Source organism: Trichosurus vulpecula, chromosome 4 (genome assembly GCF_011100635.1).
Source record: "Trichosurus vulpecula isolate mTriVul1 chromosome 4, mTriVul1.pri, whole genome shotgun sequence".
Lineage (NCBI taxonomy): Eukaryota > Metazoa > Chordata > Mammalia > Diprotodontia > Phalangeridae > Trichosurus > Trichosurus vulpecula.
The window spans coordinates 226,687,436-226,702,005 of NC_050576.1; the positions used below are offsets into that span (position 1 = coordinate 226,687,436).

Sequence of the window (14,570 nt, forward strand, 5' to 3'; positions counted from 1 at the left end):
CTCTGAACTTTCCCAGGCTCTTTCATCAATGGAAGAATTCTGTAATCTGGATAGGGACATTGAGGGATCTGCCAAGCGTTGGAAGAAATTTGTGGAGTCAGAATGCCCTGAGAAGGAGAAATTCCCCCAGGAGTGGAAAAACAAGTCATCTCTGCAACAACTGTGTATGATGAGGACAATGAGACCTGACCGCATGACATATGCTATGAGGTAAAGATCCCAGCTTGGCACAGAGGCTAACCTCTGTCTGTCATGGAAGGTACATCAAGACAATCAAGGGAACACTTATGGAAAACTAAGTAGAAGCCTCAGAGTCTCCACTTCATTCAGGCCTCAAAACCATCCAAAGGAAGGGTTAGGGTTGGGGCTTATGAGTATATAGTAGCATAAACTCTATGCATTGATAGTTCTCAATCCTGTTATTCTCTATAAGACTTAATTTTTACATTCCCTTGCTGTTCCAATTTATTATCCTAAGATCTGAGAAGAGCAGATGGGACATGCTTAGTAATCAGAATATGAAGAGGAAGAGCAGGTACTAATCACACTTTGATCAGTGGAGATGAACACATAGGTGGAGAGTAGTGGAAAACTGGGAGAATTTTGACAAAATGGGTCAGTTTACTCTTAGGTTGTCATGGAGCCTATAAGTCAAGTACACATCCATGTCATATTCTGTATCAGTAATTAAGGTGGGGCATTCTTTTACTGTTTTCTCTTTTAGCACTTATTTGATCAAGTGCCCTTGATGAGTCTGGCCTTTGTTTCTTTGATTAGATCGGGAGTCTTTCATGACTTGCTTTCCTCAAGGGAAAGCCTAGTTTACATGGGTTTGAGTCACATGTTTGTGATGCTTTTAGGTCACATGGGTTTGAGTTGCATGTTGTGATGCCCTTTGACCCTGAACAGGATATATAAACTCAGAGACTGGTATTTTTCCTGGGGGCTGTCACTCACCGGAAGAGTGTCGTGTGACTTGAAGAGGCTCTGGGTAGCTGTTGTTAAGAGGCCCCTGGCTTGTAAAACCAGATGTTGATGCTTTCCTGGTAACTATGAATTGCGATTAGAATCAGACAAGGTTTGTCTGTTAATGTTTGTAATTTCTATTTGGATTTGTTCTGAAGTTCAGGGTGCTGGCTTTTCCTCCTGAACTAAGTGAGTTATATATGTGTGTTTGATTAAGGTGAGATTGTTAACCCCTTAAAGTTACTTTCCTTAGTAAAGCAGATCAAAGAACCTGTGCTGGCAATTCTTGTTGCTAGTCTTGTTGGATCTTACACCCCTACAGCAGCTGCTAGCCAGATTGTTGTTACATATTCACATACTCATTTTTATCTAAAGTTATCAAAGGTAATCATAGCTTTAGAGCTAGAAGGGACCTTATAGATTATTTCATCTGATCCCCTCATTTTACCAATGAAACTGATGTTTATCCAATGAAATGTTATAGAAAATCCTTCTATATAACCAATTTGATTAATTTCTTTACCCTCTGCTTTCCAGAGTATGTACCAAGGTGGTTGCTCTCTCCAGTCACACTTTGATCACTTTCTACAATGCATCATTGTAATACTGGTGAAAATCCAGTCATTCTTTTCCAGTTCATCCACTGGTGAAATGTTCTGGAGATACCAGGGCAGGTTCCTTTTTTCATATGTAATCCCAAAATACCAGACCAGAACATTCCCTTTCTAAGATCATGGTGTTTCTGGGAGAATTCATCTCTCATTCTTTACTCTTCACAACCTATCATATTACAGAGATTCCCCGCTCTATGGAACTCATCTGAAATATCCTAGGACCTTGGGTCTGGGCTGCTTTGTACTTTTTCCATGTTTTAAATTATTTGGTTTTATAAAATACAGTAAATGCTCATTTCACATTAGTATTTCATGGAAAGATAAACTACAAGTTGGGAATCCTTGGTTCTAATCCTCACTCTAACAGTAACTATATGTATAACCTTAGCAAAGTTACTTCCTCTCACTTGACTTCTTCATCTTTAAATTAAGTCACTTGTTATTTTTTCCCTGGCAGGGATTTTGTGGAAGAAAAGTTAGGAAGCAAATATGTGGTGAGCAGAACACTAGATTTTTCTACCTCCTTTGAAGAATCAGGACCTGCAACTCCCATGTTCTTCATCTTGTCTCCAGGTGTTGACCCACTGAAGGATGTAGAGAAAGAAGGTAAGAGGACCTCACATTAGAACCAACACCAAGCTGATACCACACCTTTTTGAAAAAAATGGTTTTTATCAAACACCAAATAAAATTAGGATTTCCATATGCCAAGTAGAGCAGAAAAAGAGGATTGTATATGAAACCAGAAATATTACATAATGGCTTGCTTTTACTTTTAAGTAATAATATAATTGAATATTATTATATTCAACATGCAGTTGTTTTATCAAAGTTTAGTAATGTTCAGTACAAAGAAAAAGCATAACAAGACAGCTTTATTGAGAGGACATACTTACAATCAAGAAGGGTAGTCAGGGACAATGGAAACAAGTCAGGTCCACTGGGGCTCCAGGTGGAACCGGGAACAGTAAAATCTGATGAGTTTTTAATAGGGTTCTTAACTAAGTCAAGCAGGACCAGGTAAAGGGGAAACAAATAGGAAAGAGACTGAGGAGGCTGGACCTGGGTATTGGTGCTCGTTCATGCTAGTTGCATGGTGCAGGGTTGGGGGTGGGGTGGGGAGGCAAGGCACTGAGGGGAGGAGAAAGGAATCCAAGTACTCACCTAGGCTAGGAGCCAGTTACATAGCAGTTATATGAGGCTTTCCTGGAATAGCTGCCTTGCCCGGTCCACTCAGAAGCCCCAGTGGAGCCAGTGCCCCCAGAAACTCAGATGGAGCCAAAAGAACAAATCTACAGCTCCTTTCTCTGTCCTAATATCTCTGATCTCTGTGGTGATATTGCTATTGGATTGATTGTGTCCTGTTCCTTATAGAAGTTATGTGCCTGCTAACTTTTCCTGTGTTACTGATGCAGAAGCAGCATGAGCTGCCCAGCAAGCTACAGGAGGTGCCTTGCAAGGCATAAGCATATATGTGTACACACACACACACACACACACACACACACACACACACACACCTTCTACCTCTGACACTAGATAATTGACAGATGGTGGAATAGAGGAAATTTCAATCTTAGCGTGAAAGAGGTAGATAACAAAAGAAAAATGGAGGGAATGTGGTAGGGCAAAATTGTGGTTCCCTGTGGCATTGATGGAAACTTTATAGCCCAGCTCATGGCACACAAGAGGTCAGAAAAGTTGTCCAACTCCTGAGGCGCAGCACATGATGGTATGATTTGTCAGATATCTCATGGGAGTTTCCATAGAAAGCTATCTTAATGTCAGCAACCTGCTGTTCTCAGCTGCCTGCAATTAAAACAAAACAATGACTACAATTAAAAAAAAAACCTTCTTCACCTCCCTTCCCCTCCTCTTCCTAAGGTTTTTTTAACCAAACCCTTTTTAAGGAAGAGTTAATTTGGGTATAGATGGAAGGGAAAGTTTTAGAGCCAAGCTGTTAAGGAAAGTTCAATGCTCCTTGGTCAACCACAAAATTACTTTTATCTCAAATGCCAGTCCAGACTGTAAGTCTGTCAGCTGCCAGCTCTGTCCTTTTCTCAAGGCTTGGGCAAGTGTGATGGGCCTGACAATTGTTTAATAGCTCACTTGCTGAGCTAAGCCCAATTTAACCGCTTGCAGAAGCCATAAGCCATTTGTCTCATTAAATATGATGGGGCAATATCATTCATGAAGTAAATGCAGGCTGAGACCCCTAAATTGAGACTGACACCCCTTCTTCTCATATCCTCAAGGATGAGAGTAGTGTCTCTTCAGTCTTCTGAGCTGTCAGTTGTTCAGGTGAGAGGGGATGGGAATTAACTACCTCCTGATTTATGGAGATGCCCTGGGGTCTAGGTATAGCTTGGCCTTCCAGGCATAGATTCCACTATATCTGGAAGTCTTGTTCTGTGTGTTTTGCTTTTCTCACCCTGGGCATACATAATGGAGATTTCAGTGAAGAGTTCTACTCTTTCTACCCCCAGTGGAAAGCACCCGGTGAGCTTGATATAGCACTCAGTGGCCAGGGAATATTCTTTTAATACCTGAAGCCCATAGGTAAGAAGCACACCAGTTGTGGCCTTGAGAGTACCTGAATCATAACTGGGCAGCATGATGGATTTGATTATAAACTCATTTAGGGAGGCTAACAAGAAGGCAAGGTGGCAGCTAGAATTATACTGCTTTGAAGAGCCATTAAGGCCTGAGAATTTAACAGATTTGCTAGAGCTAATAACTTTATGTGGGGCCACTGACTAACCCCTGCTGTACAAAAGGGCCAAGGCATCCTCTGAGATGCCACCTCGTAGAATATCATATATATAATGCTACAATCAAGTATCTAATTGATAGAGTTGGAGGACAGCCATCAGTAAAGGTAAAGGTACTGGGTGTGGCTTGCTTTCAGTTAGTGAAGTTAATATAATGCTGGAGCAATGCCTAGAGCTCCTCAAGGAATTTACCAGCTCTCAGTGGGGAGTACCCAGTTCCCTGAACAGCCAGTAAAGACATGATTAGGGGTGGCTCTATTGCCTCCCAGTCTCTTTATTATGGTCTCCCTATGTCTTCTGTGACCTTCACAGCCATCCTCAGGGTAAGGATGTTTGGTTTTGGGGGCAGAGAGAAGGCACAAGTGTAAACTTTGGACTGGAGCTGGACTTTCTAATTAGCCAGCAGTTTCTGTCCTTCCAAATCCAATCTAAATCCTAACTTCATCTCTTCGTTGATTACATATGAATCTATTCCTCCTGGACTCATAAGACTCCAGATAGAGATAATGGTAAAGATGGAGAAATTGGAGTGCAATGCAATCCTAAACAATGGATCTCTCATTATCTTCTCCAATCAGAGAAACATTTGAAGGAAAGTACTCTTAAAGCCTATGAAAAGATGTGGACTTCGTGGATTGAATAATAAAGATACCTTAAAATACAGCAAAGTGAACTTAAATTTCCTTAAGGAAGTCTTTGGTATCAATGGAAAATTTGACACTATAGCTCTAGAATGTCCAAACCCACCAACAATCACTGAACTGTCAGCACTAATTGGAACCAATTCAAAGTACTAGAAGTAAATTATAAGCAATAAGCTGAATCCCATTTCCTGCACACTGACCATCTACACAGACTATGCAGAAACCTAAAAGAAGAGAGACACCAAAAAGTGACAGTGAATATCAAAAGGATACTGAGCTTTCAGATTCTGGACTGGACCTTGAGGTGACTCTCCAGTACTAGAAGAATGTACAGATCTGTTGGACAGAAGCTCAGCAAGAGGCTATGCATTTTCTACTACATGAGTGAGATGGGAGTTATTCCTGAGGAGCAATCCACAGAATCTAATTCACTGATTCATGACTATTCTGGGAACAATCCAAAATGATTCCTTTCTCTGTGATGGAGGACCTCAGAAACCATCTCAAAGAAAGTTGTTAATGACCTCACAGTCCAGCAACCCTCATACCCATAGTGATGATAGCAAAGAAGAGCAAAAAGATATGAATGTGAATAGACTACTGGAATTTGAACAACAATACCTAATATGGACACAATGACTGGGTTTAAGTTGTCCTAGATCACTTTCTAGGCAGCTAGTAATTAATTCTAAAACTTGGACTTGTATAGTAGCATATTTATATGGTTGAGGTAGACAAGAAATCTGCTTTCATCTGTCCAGATATACATTTTACCAGTCTGATTGTGCACTGCAAGCCATCTTATAGGCACCTGCCACTTTCCAGTGGTTGATGAAGAAAGTAGAGACACGGACTACCTGGGAAGTGTTGGTATGCCTTCATGCCATCATTATCTTTGCAAACACTGAAAGAACATGAGAAGAACTGATAAAAATGTCAGACTAGCTAGAGGAAAACTGGTTGAAGCTATCAGTGGGCAAGCGTCACTTTTGCAGAGCCTCTGTTATAGATGTGGGTTACAAGGTGTGAGCACTGACCTAGAGAAGGTAAAAGCACTTCTGGATTAGTCAAGTCTACAGAATCTTCTGAGACTTAAGAACTTCTCTTGAACTTAGTGGCCATTATCACAAATTTGTCATCCATCAGAAAGCATGCCAGCTTCTCATATGAATCTTGTTTCACTGAACCAATCTTCCTTGTCTCAGTTGTTTATAAATCATTGGCAGCAAAAGCAGATGATGAAGAACCAAGGGAAGTGAAACAAGTGAAAAAGCAAGGAAATAATGCTAAAGGATTTAAGTTCCAAGTACCAGAACTGTTGAGACAATGTCAGAAGTCGGAGCTGTGCAATGAAGGCAACATGTGACATTTCTGATTGATTAAGCACTTACCAGGAGCTATGCTGAATTATGGGAATGCAAATATAAACAAAAAGATAATCCCTTCCCTCAAGGAGCTTACGTTCTAATGGGGAAAGATAATACATAAAAATATGCAGAAGAGCATAGTAGGGGTAGGGAAAAAGGAACCCGTATAGGGGCATGGTGGAGAAAGAAGTCCAAAGAGTCAGAAGTGGAGGCCGCAGAGGAATGAAGAAGTGAAAATGATCAGCCTGAGCACTTCCTTAAAATGGGGGTTCTCAGAGGAATTAATCAATCAGAGGAGGTGGTGTAAGTAAGGAGGATTTTGTTATCCTTTTTAGAATTTAGTTTCTCAAGATCCATAACAATCTCTAGTTTCCAGGTGTCAGATAATATTTCCCAGGCTTACGACTTGTAAACCTCTCCACCTCACTTACACAAGTGAGATAATGTGGTAACGTTATGTGATTTTTACTACACTTGCACTGAATGATGATATTGCTAAAGTTAACCCTTGAGGCTACTGCTTGCAATATGCCTTCTTTGTCTATTGCCCTATAAATCAAGTGGGCATTGGTCAGTAAGTGGAGAACCTATAGGGGAATATGACAGTGTAATGCTGTGCGTGCCTTGATCGACCCCCATTGAGGCTTTGTGGGGAATCTGGGTTTGCAACAGGCCCCCTGAGGCTTGAGGGTATTTAGGAGAGTGCACAAGTTGGAATGCTGTGCCTGTCTCGATTGACCCCATCGAGACATAGGGGTAGCTGCCCCTCCTTTACACTGGCCCCCACGAGAAGGGTGATTAGGGAATGCTGTAGGAGTTAATTCCGCCATTATCAGCAACCCTTTTGAGAAGAACAGGCTAGAATAAAGTAAGATTATTAAACCCTCCGAAGCTGTCTTCCTATCCTTCCCGTCTGCCCAGATCAAGAGTGAACCTGTTAGAGGCTGGAGTCCAAAAACTCCAGTGCCTCCTATGAGTTATTTGTATAACGGGGGGGGGGGGGTCACAGGAGTGGGGAGAGGGAGAGCAGGGAGAGAGAAAGGTGCTGTTCCAGGATGAGAAGTCTACTGGAGAATGGTAGCAGAGGCTTCTTCCAAGGTGAGAAGGTAGATTAAGAATGGTGGAGAAAGAAATCCAGAGAATCAGTAGAGCCCAGAAAGAAATGAATAAGTAAACAGAAAGAAATTTGTCCATGCATGTAATTCCTCCCAGAATGATGCTACATGCTTTATGCCATATTTGCCTAGCTTTGGGCAAAAGTCAAGCCTACCTATTAACATGTTTTTGGAGCGTCACATAAAGGAGATGACACAAATAGTAACAGCTGGTACATCTCTCAGCTGATAGAAAAGCTGAAAGAAGCCTACCAATTTGCCACAACTTCAATGTAGAAGAGCTGTGAGAGATACAAATAATATGATACCAGAGCATACTATCAAAACCCTCAACAAGAAGAGTTTTGCTGAGAAACCTTGGTGTCAGACAGGTAACATTGACCATGTCAATTGCAGGGCAGGAGCACTAGCACTAGCGTGCTCACTCTTGGTAAGACAGGATGGGAGACATAATAAGGGGGTTAAATAAGCTTACTTTATTCTAGTCTTCTCAAGAGGGGTTGCTGATAACAGGAACACAACTCCTACAGCATCTCTTATTTACCCTTCTCGAAGAGGCAAGTGAGAATATAGTAGGAGCTACAACTCCTACAGGTCCCCTAAGTCTCGATGGGGGCCAGTTGAGACTAACAGACATTAACAAATCCCCCCAAACCTTGATGGGGGCCAATCAAGGCACACACAGTATTCTAGCTTGTGCATTCCCCCTTAAGCCTCAATGGGGTCTGGTTGAGGTAGACACACATGCACATTCCTTTTGTGCATTCCTATTCCCCACTTACTGACCAGAGCCTACTTGATGTATAGGATAACAGACAAAGAAGGCAATTTGCTCGCAATAGCCTCACAAGTTCACCTTATCTCATCATTATATCTCACTGTGCAGTCTTTACAACTTTAAGCACAAATGTTTATATTATTTATTATTATATAACACTGTGCAATTACAGTGGAGATGTTTACAAACCATGAGCCTGGGAACTAGTATCTATGATCCTGCGAACTAGTATCTAAAAAAAGAACAAAATCCACCTTACACACACTAAAATCCACCTTATGAACACTTGGTATTCATGTGAATCACAAATTAGCATACTGATAGCCAATTATACAAGGTATTTGAAATACTAGACAAGTTGTCTTTTTGTAGAATATTCCCAGAAAGTAGAGAAGACCTTATCAAAACAATTCACCGGTTAGGCACCTAGGCACCGATTTGTGCTATTCTGGGCTTCCCTACAAAATCTAAGAATTTTAGCTGTTCCAAGAGAGCTGCTTTGGCTGCTGCTGCTGTGGTTAACAGTGTTAACAATAAAAGTGATGTGAGACCAAGAGATTATAACCAGTAGATGCAATGATTGGACCAAGTTTAATGAGATGACCCCCAACTGTCCCTTAAGGTAATCTCTCTCTCTCATGACTCTGAGTCAGCGAAGAAAGCAACTACCCCTGACCTTAGTCCAGGAGAGGGAAAAATTAGAACAGGTTGCAGGACTTGGCAGCATCCCAGACTGTTCACATATGCCCACAGACTGTTCCTATCCTCCCACTACTCTTCTTTTCCTTAATACCACTTATTCTCATTGTTAAATAAAGAAATTAGCTACTGCTCATTTATTTTATATGAAGAGAAATAAACAATACAATACTTAGAGGAAGCTAGGTGGCACAGTGGATAGAGCATTGGCTCTGGAGTTAGGAAGACCTGAGTTCAAATCTCACCTCAGACACTAGCTATTTAACCCTTGGCGAGTCACTTAACCTCTGTGGATAATAGTAGCACCTACCTCCCAGGGGGTGGTTGTGTTAAAATGAAATCTTTGTAAAGTGCTTTACAAACCTTTAAGGACTCTATAAATGCTAGCTACTGCTGCTGCTGCTGCTATTACTGGGAGGGAAAGTAAAAGGATGAAGAAACATGATATGCTGGATTTAGAGCAGACAGCTCCAGTAATTCTGACCACAGGAGTAGAAAATGACTTTTCTGCTTAGATTCCTTTCCTCTTGTGAAAAGGAGGGAGAAACAGACCCCGGAGGACTTGTTCAGTTGACAGTGTAATAGCATCTTTCCCTGACTTAGAGGCCTGAGGGCACCTGGGGTTAATTTACCAATCATTTTCCTTACGATCACAGCAAACCCCTTCATTAGCCACAGAAATTCAACGGTTCATTCTAGTCTCTTTGAAAGGGAGAGGTGAGGACAAGGCAAAATGCCTAGGCTCCGCATGGCACCAAGATGAAGAATGCCACACTGACTCCAAACCTGCTTCTTCACTCTCTTTAGAGGACCTTTCTCCCAGAATTCTCCTGAAACAGTCCTACAATCCCTCAATTCCACAATGTCAACACTGGTAGATTCTAGGATGGCGTCTGCATAGCAATAATGAGCTAATTTTTAAAAGGCTGATTATTTAATGCATTTATTTTCTATCCTGATCCTTTGATGAAGCTCTTTTTTCTGAACGCCTGTTAAAACCTATACGATGTTCCTGCGGTTTCCCAAGATTTAAAAGGGAGGTTTTACACAATTAGATAAATCAGTCAGTGCTGAAAGCAATAGGCATGGTTAATGAAAGGCCACATAGTTTAACTGAAGATACCTAAAAGTTGGAAGAACGGAGCAAGAGGCATGAGCAAAAAGAAGACAGTAAAGCAGTACCTACCTACCCCCAAACTGGGGCAGAAGCCAATATCTCAAAGCCTGTTGAACTGTATGCCCCTGTACCTGGTCTTATAAAGGGTCCAGGAGGTCTTAGCCATGTTACTACATCCTGTAGAATGTATCTGTACCCTTGGGGTCTCTATACCTGAGGTACTATGCAGGAAAAGTTTTTCTTGCTTCTGGATTCAGCCCACCACCTACTTAAGTACTCCCCAGTTCTAGGCAAAATTGTAGATTTTCTTTGTAGGATGACTAGACATATAACTTGCTGAACTATTTTACAATTTAAAATTTAACTAATAATATAATTATTTAATTTATTAAACAATATAGTTATAACTTGTAAACAGTCTCTTTTTAAATAATTCTGTAATTCTATTAAATAATTGCTCATTAGTATTTTCTATTACTTTTTACTACTGGGAAAAGAGCAGACTTCTTGCTTGTTTTTGTATCCTCTGCATTGAAAAGTATCTAGCAAATAGTAAGCATTTAATAAATACTTTATTCATTCATTTATTATACACATATACTCAGGTCTGAGGGCATTAGGGGACCTTTTCAGGGTTGCTGATTCCTAGTGACTGCTTAGGGTGAGTCCAACTGTGTAACAGCTAAATTGATATAATATACCAGTATGTATTCTTAAAATATTTCTCACAGCTACATAATTTGTTTTAGAAACATATCAGAGCAAAACTTGAGGGGGTGCTGGTCAAAATTCAGAGAAACAAAATACATTTAGTATGACACTATGTATGCTTATGTATATGTTTATGTGTGGCTGTGTCTGGAAGGATGTGTGTGTGCCTATGTGAGAGATAAATAGTATAATGGGATGGTAAGACAAGAGAAATAATGATGAAAATTTCCTTTTTCTTTTTTAGGGAAGAAACTTGGTTACACCTTCAACAATCAAAATTTCCATAATGTGTCCTTGGGTCAAGGACAAGAGGTAGTGGCAGAGGCTGCATTGGATCTGGCTGCCAAGAATGGTCACTGGGTTATCTTGCAGGTACCAACCCTAATTATAAATGCTCCCATAAACTTTACTGTCCCTTTTCCATCTGTTCTGTCCCCTTAGTAAATCAATAGCTCTGCAACATTGGGATAAAGGAGTAATGCTTTGTTTTGGTTTCAAGAAATTGATTGTCAAATTTGATTTTGAATCTCACATTCAGTTGCCTCCTTATTAATTTTGGGTTCAAGAGCTCAGAGATCTACCCCTTTTTTTGAGGGATCTCCTCCAAAAACAATAAATCTCAAGAAAAAGAGGATGGTGGCTTTCTGATCTTGCTGAGTTTTCACAGTGCTGGGAAGGGAATGGCTTTTTCATAAGCCACGTACTCTCTTGGTGGTGAACTTATGATTCTGAACTCTGCTTGGCAAGGGGAACAAGAGAATTGCCTATTATTAACCACTCTTGTTCCCATGAAGGGATGATCCTCTCACCCAGCTCCAACCAGCAACAGAAAAATTACAAACCTTGTGCTGACTTAGACCTTGTGTTCTGACATGCTCAAATTTTTGAGCCTTCATTCTCTCAGAATTCCTAGGGGGTTTTCTTATTCTTGGTTACTTTGAAATTCTGAGGTTATGAATTTGATTACATGATGTCAAATATCTAGGGTGCCTGATTATTTAATTGAAGGAAGCACTAGAACAATTATGTCAAATCAAAAAAAGAAACTGATCTCTGCAGGCTGCATATTGACTTAAAAAACCACAAATTAACATTACCTATGTTGTATTATACTTTAATTTTGTTACACATAATTGGAAAATATTTACATTTTAATTTAGTTCAGCGCACTCAGGGGTTTTTTGGCCCTGATGCCTTGGAATTTGACATTTCTGCAATGGAATATCATGCAGACACAATCTATATAAGCATTGCTTCCTTCCTTGCCTATGTCTGGAGACCCTGGCAGGGAACTAAAGGAAATAAATACACTCTGAAATTCTTCTGGCTTGTTGTAAAGTAGCTGCTCTAAGACTCCCTAGTCATTCTAAGGAGCTCTTCCGGGGAATTAGAACACCGTAACAGACTTTCAAGGATCAGAGAGCACTTATTAATGTCTCTAAACTCTGGGGCAGTTTAATAGAGTGCCCTAAACTGCTCCAAGGTTTTAGGTTCTACCTGGCATGGCTCCAAAAAACATCTTATCTTACATCTGCTTTGGATTCAAGCCAATCCCAAAAATCCAATTTCCAAATCCTCTGGATCTTCTAGAGGAACACATTGGTTCCAGAAATTCTCTAAGGTTCTGAGCTAAACTGAACTGAAATCCTTTAGAACTGTACTCCAGAGCAGCCTGAAATCTTGAGTCTCCTTGAAGACCAGGAGAGATATACTATTAACCTTTATGAAATCTTCCAGATAAGGACTCAATCCAAAATTAGCAGAGGTTGCTCCCTTCTCCACAGATACTGAAGTATCTCCCCACTTTGCTCACCTCCTTAACCCTCAGGGAAATTAGACCCCCCAGGATTATCTTTGATTCATGCACTACAAGCACTCCCAAGTACAGAACAAAAGGTTTCTCCATCTGGAACCAGACAGCAACATGAATGTGTTCCTCAAAGAATCAGCCAAGTATTTGTTACTCTCTCATAGATCATTGGCATATGTTTACCAAATGGAGATTTTGGCTAAAATATTCCCTTTACTCTATAAATCCCTGAACTCTAGTTCAGGAACATAAGTATACCTCTAATGATCTATAAACCAACCTGGACCCCACAAGGAGTTTATAGTCTAGTTGGTTGCATACTCAGTTTCCCGTACATATGTATATGACCACACACACATATTGAACTCTAAAGGACTAGTGATTGTAAGTGAAATAGAACACACAGGAAAGAGAGATCATTAGGGGCTGGGCTCATTATAAAAGTATTTATGGAGCAGGTTGTTGATCCAGAACTTTGAATAACTGGAGAAGACATTTCAGGCTAGGAGGGAGGGGGGACATCTTAAGCAATATGGAATGTAAAACCTAGAAAAACTTTAAAGACCACTGACTCTACCCTTCCCCTACTCTGTATGGAGTAGAAAACTGAGGCCCAAACAAGTGAAGTGATTTGCCCAGGTTTGCATAGTAAAAAGTCAGAATTTGAACCCACACCTCCAGATTCCTAATTTAGAACTATTTCCACTATACCAGGCTTAAGATCATGGCAGGATGGTGGAAGAAGTTGAAAATTAGGCCTTGGGAGTTTCAGTCTGCTGAGAGAAAAAGAGAGACAGACAGAGAATGAGAATTAAGTGCTTACTATGTGCTAGGATACTGAATATTGAGGATACAAATATAAATAAGACAAAACCCCTGCCCCTAAGGAGCTCACATTCTAATGGGGGAAAACACAAAGGGGAAATGGAAAGAGGGGGAATGCAGAGAGAAGTATGCTTATTGCAGCATAGTATAGAAATGGCTAAGAAGTGGCATGGAGGCCTAGTTCCAGGCAAGTTAAGGCAAAATCTCTCCTATCAAAGACAATATCCCAGGGATAAAGTCTAAGTTTCCAGTGCAGGAGAGAAAGAGGTGATTGCCAGAGTGCAAACAGTGTAATGTGCAGCTGAATAGGAAATGTCATTGTTTATTCTTGAGCAGGGAAGTAGCATGATGAAAATAAGGTTTAGGAAAATTAGTCTTGGGACAATAGGCAAGATGAATTGAAGAGAGTTGAACCTCAAGGTAAGGTGAACCACCTCAGTGACTGTTAGGATCATCTAGGCACAAGACAATAAAAGCCTGGATTCTCTACTGGTGATTCCTTAGGGGAAGGCCCAGGCAACCAAAAGATTAAGGAGGTTTTCTCTGGGGAGCTGTCTAATTTAGCGGACCTCCCAGCCTTACGCTAGGTTATAAGTTCTTGGAAACCAAAACCAAGGTCAGATCTCTGTTTTCAGCTGCAAACCTGGTGGCTGCTTCAATGCTAACAGAAAGCATAGCAAATAACTCTCTTCCTGCTAGAACATCCACCTGGTAGCCAAGTGGCTCAACTCCCTTGAGAAGAAGTTGGAGCAGCACAGCAAGAGCAGCCATCATGAGTTCAGGGTCTTCATGAGTGCTGAGCCTGCGGCCTCTCCTGATGACCACATCATTCCCCAAGGCATCCTAGAGAATTCCATCAAGATCACCAACGAACCTCCCATGGGCATGCATGCCAAACTGCACAAGGCCCTAGACAACTTTACTCAGGTACCACACTAGGAGAGGTGGGTAATTTGCTTCAACAATCCCAATGCACATTTGAGATCTAACTATAAGATGTGCTCAGAATGAGGTCTGCCTGTGCTGAAGAGAAGGGAAGTAGGACCTGTTCTTTTTAAACTAATCTTTATCCTGTGTTTGTTGTGTCCCTGATAATATTCCCTTGGCTCAAAGTGAGGGGGAACCAGAGATCTTACATGCATTTTTCTTTGGA

At 40.9% G+C, this 14,570-nt stretch overlaps 1 protein-coding gene across 1 annotated transcript in view; it reads left to right on the forward strand.

Moving 5' to 3' along the window:
* DNAH9 (dynein axonemal heavy chain 9) overlaps window positions 1–14,570 on the forward strand; it is a 529,624-nt gene that overhangs the window by 457,281 nt on the left and 57,773 nt on the right. The window contains exons 61-64 of the mRNA XM_036755666.1: window positions 17–210; window positions 2,038–2,186; window positions 11,027–11,154; window positions 14,117–14,344. Of these exons, the coding sequence (XP_036611561.1) occupies window positions 17–210; window positions 2,038–2,186; window positions 11,027–11,154; window positions 14,117–14,344 (699 nt within the window). The remainder of the gene's footprint in view (window positions 1–16; window positions 211–2,037; window positions 2,187–11,026; window positions 11,155–14,116; window positions 14,345–14,570) is intronic.